The following is a 12,061-nucleotide window of genomic DNA, read 5'->3' on the forward strand; positions in this document are numbered from 1 at the left end:
ATATAATTTAATAGACTGTATTCTGTTTTGTGATATTGTCATAATAAAAAATATAAAAAACATTAATAAAATTATTTAATATATTAAAGTACCTATAGCCAGTTTTTAAATTAACATTTTCTTTATTAAAAATAGGTTTGCAGTATACACCCATGTTAAATGGAGTGCATATATGTTAGGAGCTAAGATTTAAAATTTTGTTTGTATTGTTTTTTATTATAAATTACTCTGAATTAACCTCAAAAGCTTATTTATTTTCCTAGATTTTATTTAATAAGAAAACCTTTTCTTTCTAGTTTTAATATATTATAAGTTACGAAACATAATTATGTGGAAAGTTAAGTTTAATTATAATACATAGCTCAGCTCATACAATTCATTGTGAAAAATACAGTGATGAAAAATGAAAAAGTTACTTTAGTAATTTGTACTTAAATTTTAATTTTTCTGTGATAAAAAGTATACTATGGATACAAAATATAAAAAACTTCGCAGGCGTTTAAACGATTTAGGATATAATCAACCATTAGTCCCTGAAGCTGTTCCTTTAGTGGAGAAATTGCTGCATGATTTGATTCAAACAACCGAAAGTTTACAAAAATACATGACTATAGCAAAAAGAGCAATAGAGGTAAGAGATAAATGATTACTTTTAACATATAAATCTTATAGTAGGCATAGTTTTTTGATATGTTAACCAAAAATTAATTGAAGTGTCAGAACAAATTCAAATAAACATTTATAAAAGAAACAGTAACGTGAAGCAGTAAAAGAGAGTTGTTTATTTTTTTTCCAGGAACGAGACTTATTACAATTAGGAGCTGAACCTTACAAGTGTGATAATGCAAAATTGGTTAGAGAATGCAATGATTTACACCTAGCTTTACTCCACTGCAAAGAAGACAATGATAAAAATATAAGAGGTGTATAATATATATCCAGTATTAGCTTGTTATTTTTATTATTTGTTATTTTGGTTTTAGTTTTTAAAAAAGAAATTTCTAAGTTAGAGAAAGAAAAGACTAAACTTGAAAATTCTTGTGAGAAGCTTAAACATTACTGTTCCGATCTAGAAAGTCAATTGCATAAAAGATATTCAAGAACAGGTACAAAAGAAGTGGGTTTTTTCATTTATAATTTCATATATCTCTGATTGCAGCTGCCTCTGGTGTTAAACCAGCACTAAGAAGTAAAACAACTTCAGATTTAGAAGTTAGGAAGCCCCGATGCAAAATACAATTCAATAAAACTTTAGACATGTGTGATCAAAGAATACATAACTTATTAGAAGAAATTAACTTCTTAAAAGAAGAGAGATTGGAGTATACTGAAATGATCAAATGTTACAAACAACAGGTACATCAATCATAGTTTAAAATAATTGATTTTAAGAAAAAAAATCAAGTCTGCAGTTACTTGACCCCAATAAGACATGTCACAATTAGATACTAATAAAAAATAAAAAATCTTATTCACAAAGATTGATAGTCTATTACAGGTTTATTAAATATAGGTAATAGATAAATTCGTTTTATACATATGTTGTATATCAAATAACATTTTATTTTATATTTTTTAAGCACTGAATATTATTAATTAATGTATGTTGTTATGTAATAGGTAAGGTGTAGAGAAAAAGAAATTGAAAGGCTTCAGTGCATGTTAGAAGGGGGTCGCCCAGCTGATGCTCTTGTTAAAGACTGCTGTTATAAAGATGCTGAAGAAAAATTAGAAAAACTACAAGATGAGCTTTGCCAATTGAAAAAAGAAAAAATGGATTTGGAAGAGCATTTAAGAGGTAAATAATCTAAATAATAGTTACTGCTTATTTATAATTTAAAATCATTGTCATCAAGTTTTTAGACTTTAATTTAGCTTACAATTTTCATTTAATAAATTATAAGTATTTAAATGTAATTAAAAATTACAGAATCAGTTATAAAACAACATGAAGCAATGAAAAGGGCCCTTTGTTTGGTAGATAAAAACAAACAGCTTGAAAAGGAACTTGGAGATATTGATCAAATGGCATTATCAGTTGAGGCAGAATGTAATTCTACAGTTAGAAACAGCGTTGAAAAAATAAATAGGTATAAATTATGTAACTATAATTTCTCAGTAATATGTACAAGTGATTTTCCTCTATTTTAGACTGCAGGCAAAAATGCATGAAATAACGATGCAGAATCAACATTTTGAAAGAGAACTGGCCGAGTTGAAATGCGAGAAAGATCAGCTTCGGGCTGAAATGGAATGTCTTAAGAATGAGAAGGTACAATTGCAGAATGCTTTGGAAAATGCTCTAGAGGAACAACATCGTTTGTCTGACAAAATGAAAGAATATGGAAAAATTGGTTAGTGTTTTAAACTTTTTAAATTAATATAAAAACACAAAATTAATAAAAGGAGGATTTAGTTATTTTTTTCGGTACTGTTTCTTACATTGTAAGGTACAAATTGTGACGCATAAATTGACGATAAAAGTTCCATTTTATCTTTGGTATGAATTCTAAAAATGTGAGAATATAGTAATTAGTGTTAAAGAGATTAACTAGATAATTATACAGATCACATTAACTAGGTTAATAAGCGTCAAAAATGACGTAATATTTATCTTTTTAGGTTTAGCAAAATTTTCTAATTTCTTTTATGCAAATATAAACTAATTGGTACTAAATTATAAAAATAAAAAAATTAACTAAAAATGAAACAAAATAGCTTTAGAGGATCAAACAAATTACACTTTTGCTACCTCCCATATAAAAATGAAGATGTTTCAGAACAAGACCTAAATATGGAAATAGATCGTTTATCTCAACTGTCGGCTTCCCAAAAGCGGAAACTCTCTGAAGCAGAAGGTCTAGGGAGTGGCAGTACCAAATATTCTCATCCAGCAGCTGAATCAACGGTAATTAGCATTAGTATAAATGATAAAAAGTAAAAATAAAAAAAAGTCTTTAGTTGCAAGTCAACTATTGAATTTAATCTGTTCTTATTATTTTAACTGATCTATTAAAAACACAATGGAACTTATAACATTTAATAACGGTTTATCCCACATAAGCTTAAATGTAAAAAAATAAAGTTTTATACCAAAAAAATTTACCAACAAGAGAATTGGTAATACTGTCAGTGCCAAACTTTAAAATATGGTACATCCTTTTTTTTAAAGTGGGTAATCTCGTATATTCAGGTTGATAAAAGTGTTTCAAATGGTTCGTGTAAATAGTTCAGCGAGAATTTGCCTGTTTTATAACATTTCTACGTATAAATCATTTTTTAAACGTAATTTTTGTTTCATGTGTAGCAACAATGCCAACAAGTTCAGGAGCAGCGTTGTCGTCGTTCTCAAGAACAACGATCTCAAATTTCTCAAGAACAGCGATCTCAGCATTCTCAAGAGCAGCGATCTCTGCAGTCTCAAGAACAACGACCTCAACAATCTGAAGAGCCTCGTCGTTCACGTGATCAGCGTCAAGATAAGCGTCCTTCTGCGGAAAAGTATCTTCAAGAACAACTTCAATGTAAAAGTGAAGAACAGGAGAAGTTGAAGCAACAATTGGAACAAAAGGAAGCTCAGATAGCAATGCTAAAAGAGGAGAACGAGCGTTGCAAGCAAAAAATTCAATCGGTAAAACAACGATCAGAGTCTGAGTTCGAGGCTTTCTCCACTAAGGTAAATTAATAGTAACTGTGTAAAAATGGACACTTTTAAGTAATACTGTTTTTATCACCTTCTAGTCTACGTTAAGAAAAGTGGAGAGGGAAAAAGAAATGCTTGAATGCGAGTTAAGAAAGTTAGACGAGGAAAAAATTTCTTTGGAACGTTGCTTGAGGGTACGACCATTTTACAAAAACAACTTGAATGAAAATTTAATAATGCATGTATTTATATGTTTTAAATTCATTTATAGGAAGCTAATGAAAAGTATAACGAAATGGAATATAATCTACAGTGTGAGCTTCAGATGGCAAGGGAAACGATACAGAAGTTAGAAGATGAGCAAAGAGATTTACTAACCGATGAAGGAACAAAAAGACACACCATTAACTCTCTTGAGCAACAGGTGCAGCAGCTTACCGAAGAACTTCAAAACGCCCGAGCCGAAGCAAACCAAAATAAATGTTTATACAATCAAGTAAAGTAAGTTATTAACTTTCAAATAAACTATTAAGAAAAAATAAAGTGAAAAACTATGCTCTCTTTCTTCCATTTTCTAGTGTATTGTGTGTTATATACACAGTTACATGTAAATCATTAGAATTAGCTTTTATCATAATTTTTATTTCTTTGTTATTGTTATTTTAAGAGCGCTTCACGATGAAGCTGATCGAGCTGCAGTCGAAGCCCAGGATACAATAGCGGAACTACAGTCCCAACTTTCTGAAGCAAGTGAAAAGAGCAAATCTCTGGAGAATAATAACCGAAGACTAACTGAAGAGCTAACGTCCTTAAGGGGTGAAGTAAATTCGACAAGAGGGAGCATGGAGATGGTAGACAGGGAAAAGGACGAATTATTGGTATGTATATGGAATGTACAATATTCAAGTAACTAACAATAGAATGTTATTATAATTTGACTATAAATTAGACTAATAATGAATTTTCAAAAAGAGTGAACATTGTTACTCTAAATATTGTTTATTGGTTTTAAAGTTAACTTGGGAGTGTAAATATTTGTCACTTTTTGGATTAAATATGCTCATTTTTGTTTCAGATGAAATTAGACGCTAAAACCGAAAGGTGTTCTATGCTAGAGGAAGAATTATGTGCTAAAACTGAAAAGCTGATGTGCTTAGAAGGAAGGTATGCTGAACTACAGAAGAAATTGAGGTAAGTCATTTTATTATTTTTTTTTTCTTGAAACTGTTTTTTGTTACTGTGACCCTTGTTTCTGTAGAAAAAGTCAAACAGATTTTATTTAAGACGTTTATACAAACTTTGTCTTTAATACAAATTCATTATAATATTAATAAAACACAGATTTAATGTGCGAAATAATCATTGAGTTTAAAATTACTAAAATGTTTGGCAATTACATCAAATTAATTTTATAGCAGTAAAATGAAAACTATTTTGTAAATGAAATGTCACAGATACTTTTACCTTACAATGAATTAAAAAGGGTTTTTAAAAGGAACCCTAACATAATGAAAGTTTGTGGCTTTTGGAGTTTAAAGGTGAATACTGCAAAATATCTAATTTTCTAAATTCATTTTATTTGAACTAAAGTAAAAGTCATTACAGGATTTAGATTTAAATAAATAGATAATTGTTTTTATTCACTAAACATACCGTCGATTTCACGTGTTTTTATTATAGTTTAAATCGGTTGCTAATGAATACTGATCGTTTAGATAAATAGCTAAAATTTCAGTCGGAGAGACACATTCGATTAACTCATTATTCTTCCCAGAGATCGTCTTAAAACCGGGTATACACTCACAAATTCCCTCTAAGTAACTCCCTTCGTCCCAAATTTGGTCCCGTTTTTGTCTTTTAATCGCCATCCACGCACCTTCGGGACATGGCCCCTTTTTATATAATTCGTAACACCGTCCCTCATAGTACACATTGTTTTTGTTACCAGCACACTTTTGAATTTCACTTTTTTCACAAGAAGTGCGCGCGTTGCAATGGCACTTTCCTCGGTAAGACACGCCCTCTAGTGAAGGCTTTGTGTCAAAATCGAAGGTTACAAGTTTTCCAGGGGCACAAGGGCCTCTCATGCCTATTCTGAAGCATTTTCCTTCATCAGGGAAATATAAATGACCACGATTGCAAGGTTGAACTATACAAGTGGTTGAATTGAGGAGTATGTGATGTGCCGGACAAGGTCCTTGGGTGTAGGGTCGGTAGCACTTCGAATCAAGTTCGTATCGTACATAACCAGCTTTGCACTGACATCGTGCGTTGTATTCATTAGGTTCAACTAGGAAGTGTTCTCCAGGTTGACAAGGTCCTGCAGTTCCTATTGAAAAAGTAGATTTTTCTTTTTTTAAATCTGTTTACATATGATATAAGTTGTATTTACCTATTTCGTAACACATTTCTGTATTTTTATCAAAGTGGGGTAGAAGGTCATTACACCCACATTCTTTTTCTGGCAGAAATATGGCCCCCCTTTCCTTGCATGGTCCTTTGGTAAAATGTTCAAAACAGCTTTTAGTTTGCGTGTAATAATTTTGCTTGGTGTGGCCATTATTGGAGCACTCACATTTAGCAATTTCTTCATCTGAAACGGTTATCAGAAGTCCTTTAGGGCATGGTCCTCTTGTTAAGGTGTTGTAACAACGATTTGTCTTAGGATAATATATTTCGTTTGTACTAGGACATTTCTTTATTTTTTGGCAAGCACCCAGGTGTAGTTTTCTAATAACGAGGGAAGGTTTATTTATTTTTTAATTGTATTAAACTGTCCTATTTACATACGTGGTTTTATTAGAGCGTTCTTCATTCGGTCCGAAAAAATAACCCTTTGGACATGGCCCTTTAGTAAAAATTTGGTAGCATCGATTCTCATCTTCATGCAAGGCAGTTTTGGGCGGACATCTACACTCAGCGGTGTAATTTTGTCCGAATGTAACTGGACTAAGTTCCATTGTTTCTGGGCATGGGTAACCCATCTAAAAATACACTAACGTAAATGTCGAAAGAAACTTCTAAGTCTGATAGGTACTTTATTAAATAAAAAATAAACGAGTTGTCAGCGGTGTAATTTTGTCCGAATGTAACTGGACTAAGTTCCATTGTTTCTGGGCATGGGTAACCCATCTAAAAATACACTAACGTAAATGTCGAAAGAAACTTCTAAGTCTGATAGGTACTTTATTAAATAAATAATAAACGAGTTACTACTTATTAGATTATTATTCAGTAAATGCATGTAACAATATTTGCTCCTTTACTGGAATATATGAATAAAATTAAAATGTATAGTTTCGTAAAAGGAAAACTGTAAAGAAAATAAACATACCAATTGCCATTTCTTAGTGTAAATAAATTTATTTACATAACTATCGGAAAATAGAAATAAGGAAGTTTTTTTCTAAAATAGAAATACGGATCTTGTAAAACTATGTTAGTTTGGTGATAAAAGAAGAAAGTTTGATTCTTATTTTATTAATTGTATATAGGAGATAAATAAAAACTACTAAAAACGTATTTTGTTAAGGCGGTAGGTCAAACAAAGTAGGAATTCCTACTAAATATCCTTTTTAACTTTACATGACTGACCACAATAACATAAAAAAGTGAAGAAGATATGTTGTTTTATATCGTTTCTTTGTGATCTAAGAAAGGGAGCGATAGTCGTAGATTTTTATGGATTGATTTAATAAAAATAATTTTGGATATTACTACCGGTATTTAGAACTCATTAAACTGTATTATCGAATAAAAGATGTTATTAGAGTTGTGTATGAAACAAAGCAAAGAGAACTGTTGTTATTAAATTTGTTTATCCTTAAGATCTTTTTACTTATTTTTGAAAGGGGGAAAACTGTTATTCATTCGTATATTCCAAACGAGTTAGTACCTAATATTTATTTTGATAATGTATACTTGTTTCCGAACTTTTTTGGTAAATGATAAATTAAAAAACGCACATATTACCTGGAATATTTTATAGCATTGGCCATCCGGTGGCCAGAATAATAGTTGCCAACCCCTAGGCTTAGAAGCACAAGGGTTTATATTTGGATTTGCCCATGGGGGTGGTAAAATTGCTGCAGTTACCATACTCGCTAATTGCAAATAAGAGCAAAATGTATACAAAACCTAAAAATATGATAGAGATATTTAAAAACAGTTTGTATGTCGTAACATAGTAGTATAGATGTGCATATATTTAAAATGGGTAAAAAAAATGAAATTTGCTTATCAGTGTTAAATATTTGATAAATTATTGCAATAAAAAGATACGTTAAATTTTAAATTAAAAGACTAATGCAGTATCTATATCTACCCCCCAGGTGTATTAATAAAAATAAATAATCACAGCAATAAGGATAGTAAGGTTTAGTATATCTTTTAAAATTTTAAAACCCATGTTGGTTTTTAATCAATTAATTAGATCTTACTACGTTTATTGCTCTGATTATTTATTTTTATTAAAGGACTAACGTTAATAAGTTAATATTAATCAAGCAACTGGATGATTCTAAAACCTCCCCATCCATACATCCCTAGAAGCATCCGGTTACATTTCATTGCTTACAACACAGTCAAAATAGGTTCAATACTTTTACGCCAATAAGAAATTGGAAAGTTCCTTTAATACTGTTGTTGCAGAAATATTTCAGAAATCGCAGGCAATTAAAACTCCTAGTTTAATCGGTCAAGCATGTTAAATAAAAAAGACCTTATTAATGTATGTAGAAAGGTATGTTTATAAAACAGTCCACGCCTTTTGCATACACGTTGCTTTTTTCCCTTGTTACTTTGCGAAATTGTATGAACATTTTGTTTTAAATGTAGTAAAAGCTACTTATTGAAAATTAAAAAAAGAATTCAACCTTTATTAGACTTTGAGATGCTTGAAAGGGTCCAGTTTGAAAAAGAGNATCGTTCGCGAGCATAGAAGTGACTTTTTTTCACCCTTATAATGATCATTTAAACTTTATCTTACACTCTTATAGGCAACGTTTAAATTTTCTGTTTCAGCAAAAGAATTTTTTTATAACTTGCATTAGTTTTGAAAGAAAATTTATTTTGAAGATTGTGGGACAAGGTGTAGCATTATACATGACATAACACTACCGCTCATCTCACTGTACGCCTATTAATTTTAAGTTTCTAATTACGGAATGGTTCACCTGTTGAAAAAAATATTCGGTCGCTTCACGAAGTTTTTAAGTTTCTTTACTACTCTTCCGACTCGTTCAGTCAATATCATGTCGTGATTGTATAATAATTAATTAAAAAAAAAAGAAAAAAAAGAAATGAATCCGCTGCGGCTCGCCGGGACGTTGCCTTTCGTATTCCCGTTATCTAACTTCGACTCACGCTGGTATTAGGTAAAAAGGGCACCGGGTTACATAAAGGCGATTTCGCTTTCATTGACATTCAACAAGAGCATAGTCAACGTGTTTATTTGTACTTATTTATTCGAAATTTTTGATGAATATGCAGAGGAGTTGATATGTATGTAAAATTGTGGCAGGTTTAATTCATTACAGCTTTAAAGTTCCATATAAAAAGGGTGTCTATACCATTTTCATTAGAAATTTAACTACATACTATACAAATAAAACAGGAAAGTTTCAACTAGGATTTAATAGTATTAATATAGTATATACTCTTGCAATACTTGATTACAAAATTAATAATGAGATCTAAAACTAGTGGTTTATTTGTGGTATAGAAATAGAATAATATTTTGCAATAATCGTTATTATACCTGCAATTCCAATAGATTTACGAGGTTCATTCTAAAAGCCTTTTGGACACCACAAATCACTACACTACATTTTCCGAATCTTTAAATATATTTCTGTTCTTTTTGAATAGATAAATATTGTTTTATGAACAGAAAAGTTTCACTGTATAAACTCATAAAAGAGGTATGCTAACTCGATACGATTTGCATTTGAAATGTATTGTTAATGAACTTTCAATAAGCCTGATCGTGGTCTTTTTCGATGCTCTAATAAAACTGGTAGCATGTAAGGTCTAAGTGTTCAAAGAGAAGGGGGTTCCCTCTTAAGTAACTTTGCATATATTCTAAGACATTACATAATATTTAAATGGTAATAGCTAACAATGAATTTACTACTTTCTTGTCTACATTTTTTTAAATATTTGAAACCGTAATTTTATTTTCAGTGGGTTTACGAGGCGACTCTTTTTGTACGTTTTTAAAGCACAGTAACACCACCTAGCCTTCCTCGAATCCTTCGAATTTCGTTTGAATTATAATAATCCATTTAATTATGGTAAATTTGTCTTTCATCTCCCCTTCATCAAGCTATATAATTCCTAGGAAGTTTACGTATACATACATATGCATAAACTCTTGGTAAAAGTGACTCGTTAAAATTAACTTGCTATAAAAAATTGCAATTTGCATTGTACTAAAGAAGTATTGCGCTCTATTCTTCTAAACTGAATTTCTTCGGTGTTAAACGTTTACCCTTTTTGTTCTTAAATGCCCGTGGCAAAATAAGTTAAGTCGTGTCGGAAGTGTTAAGAAAACTTTCGACTAGTTTTATTGTCGTTTTAAAATTATAAACACTGATGCGGTTGTCTTAAATTTTACGGTTCTTTTTAAAGAAAAGTTAAAAGTAACATAAAATAATGTTATGTCCTTAAAATAAAGATTTAACAGCCACCATAATGGACAAAGGTGCAGAACTGGCCTTAGTATAATAAGTTTTGAGAAGAAAGGGTCGTGATATTGACCCATGAAATCACACATTTTTTATACAGTAAACGTTTTAGAAAAAAGAGATCTTCATTATTTAATTTATTCTTATTTCAAAAAATAAGGTCAACAGGCCGAAAGTAATAATCTGTTACTGGTTGATGCCCTCACAGAATCTCATTACTGTATTAAAATCCATTTATATATATATATATTTACAGGGTGTCCCAAATAGTACATTATCTTCATTGAAACTAAATATACCTTTCTCGAAAACTAGAACATCCGATATCATTAACAGTAGTTTAATCTATGTTTTTCTTCGCCCCTATTTACTCCTGTTTCTGATTTTCTACGTCTTTAACTAGTCCTTCACGTTTCAGAAAGTGCTTCACCATCGTATCTTTCCTTTTCCTTATTAGCTTCCACAGTTCCCTCTTTTTCGATACTTCCTTATTTGTAATTCTTAAATACCCACGATCTTTCGCAAAAATATGCAAGTAAAATACTAACAATTACCCCACTTTATTTCCATAATTTATAATCCGAAAAATGTACCCAGGAAGAAAGTTTTTGAAAATATCCTAGCAAAAACGTTGAACGAATTAAAACTAAATTAATGGTTTTGAAACCATTATAGTTTTATTGACTTCCATAGAGGAATCCTCTGTTCTCCTATTCTTTCTAATACCTCTTCATTTCTAAGCTTCTCTACCCACGATATCCTTATCGTTCGTCTGTAACACCACATTTCGAACGCTTCTTCTTTCCTTTCCGCCGCGCCCACCGTCCATGTTTCGCACCCGTACAGCGCCGCGCTCCAAACATAGACCTTTAACAATCTTTTTCGAATTTCTAAATTAATCGTTCGCGAGCATAGAAGTGACTTTTTTTCACCCTTATAATGATCATTTAAACTTTATCTTACACTCTTATAGGCAACGTTTAAATTTTCTGTTTCAGCAAAAGAATTTTTTTATAACTTGCATTAGTTTTGAAAGAAAATTTATTTTGAAGATTGTGGGACAAGGTGTAGCATTATACATGACATAACACTACCGCTCATCTCACTGTACGCCTATTAATTTTAAGTTTCTAATTACGGAATGGTTCACCTGTTGAAAAAAATATTCGGTCGCTTCACGAAGTTTTTAAGTTTCTTTACTACTCTTCCGACTCGTTCAGTCAATATCATGTCGTGATTGTATAATAATTAATTAAAAAAAAAAGAAAAAAAAGAAATGAATCCGCTGCGGCTCGCCGGGACGTTGCCTTTCGTATTCCCGTTATCTAACTTCGACTCACGCTGGTATTAGGTAAAAAGGGCACCGGGTTACATAAAGGCGATTTCGCTTTCATTGACATTCAACAAGAGCATAGTCAACGTGTTTATTTGTACTTATTTATTCGAAATTTTTGATGAATATGCAGAGGAGTTGATATGTATGTAAAATTGTGGCAGGTTTAATTCATTACAGCTTTAAAGTTCCATATAAAAAGGGTGTCTATACCATTTTCATTAGAAATTGTATAGAAATACTGCATACAAAACTATCATTATACACTATATTTATAGTAAAAGTTTTTATTAAATAAATAGAGTAGAGAAAGACACTACTTTTGATAAAATTATACATTTATCAACAAAACAAGGAGTTAATAAATTTAAAGATTTTATTTTTAAGATTTTACTTAGC

At 30.9% G+C, this 12,061-nt stretch overlaps 2 protein-coding genes across 7 annotated transcripts in view; one reads left to right on the forward strand and one right to left on the reverse strand.

Annotated features, from left to right (window-relative positions):
* The first annotated feature begins 234 nt into the window (after positions 1 to 234).
* LOC108735037 (centrosomal protein of 135 kDa) overlaps positions 235 to 12,061 on the forward strand; it is an 18,789-nt gene continuing 6,962 nt past the window's right edge. For both annotated transcript variants that reach the window (XM_025979314.1, XM_025979315.1), the window contains exons 1-13: positions 235 to 631; positions 797 to 923; positions 984 to 1,106; positions 1,160 to 1,356; positions 1,621 to 1,798; positions 1,931 to 2,090; positions 2,152 to 2,354; positions 2,781 to 2,908; positions 3,308 to 3,676; positions 3,742 to 3,837; positions 3,915 to 4,144; positions 4,311 to 4,521; positions 4,719 to 4,834. In XM_025979314.1, the coding sequence (XP_025835099.1) occupies positions 467 to 631; positions 797 to 923; positions 984 to 1,106; positions 1,160 to 1,356; positions 1,621 to 1,798; positions 1,931 to 2,090; positions 2,152 to 2,354; positions 2,781 to 2,908; positions 3,308 to 3,676; positions 3,742 to 3,837; positions 3,915 to 4,144; positions 4,311 to 4,521; positions 4,719 to 4,834 (2,303 nt within the window). In that variant the 5' untranslated portion in view covers positions 235 to 466. The remainder of the gene's footprint in view (positions 632 to 796; positions 924 to 983; positions 1,107 to 1,159; positions 1,357 to 1,620; positions 1,799 to 1,930; positions 2,091 to 2,151; positions 2,355 to 2,780; positions 2,909 to 3,307; positions 3,677 to 3,741; positions 3,838 to 3,914; positions 4,145 to 4,310; positions 4,522 to 4,718; positions 4,835 to 12,061) is intronic.
* Positions 5,113 to 9,739, reverse strand: LOC108735081. 5 transcript variants are annotated; one of them, XM_018466893.1, is made up of 5 exons: positions 9,402 to 9,739; positions 7,616 to 7,780; positions 6,434 to 6,627; positions 6,036 to 6,373; positions 5,113 to 5,972 (listed from the first exon to the last, which is right to left on the reverse strand). In XM_018466893.1, the coding sequence occupies exons 1-5, from the start codon at positions 9,429 to 9,431 to the stop codon at positions 5,305 to 5,307; spliced, it is 1,395 nt and encodes a 464-aa protein (XP_018322395.1). In that variant the 5' UTR covers positions 9,432 to 9,739; the 3' UTR covers positions 5,113 to 5,304. The 5 variants fall into 5 exon arrangements, with proteins under 5 accessions (XP_018322395.1, XP_018322392.1, XP_018322390.1 ...); XM_018466890.1 differs by having other exon boundaries at positions 6,434 to 6,775; positions 7,616 to 7,746; positions 9,402 to 9,738; XM_018466888.1 differs by having other exon boundaries at positions 6,434 to 6,775; positions 9,402 to 9,738.

The sequence above is a fragment of the Agrilus planipennis genome, unplaced genomic scaffold, assembly GCF_000699045.2.
Source record: "Agrilus planipennis isolate EAB-ADULT unplaced genomic scaffold, Apla_2.0 scaffold20, whole genome shotgun sequence".
NCBI classification, from domain to species: domain Eukaryota; kingdom Metazoa; phylum Arthropoda; class Insecta; order Coleoptera; family Buprestidae; genus Agrilus; species Agrilus planipennis.

Excerpts from the sequence above, each read along its gene's own strand:
- LOC108735081 (XM_018466893.1), bottom strand. The coding sequence starts at position 9,431 with ATGAACCTCGTAAATCTATTGGAATTGCAG. Across the intron at positions 7,781-9,401 it reads TAAATCTATTGGAATTGCAG|GTTTTGTATACATTTTGCTC; the intron begins GTATAATAACGA and ends TCATATTTTTAG. Across the intron at positions 6,628-7,615 it reads AATGCTATAAAATATTCCAG|ATGGGTTACCCATGCCCAGA; the intron begins GTAATATGTGCG and ends GTGTATTTTTAG.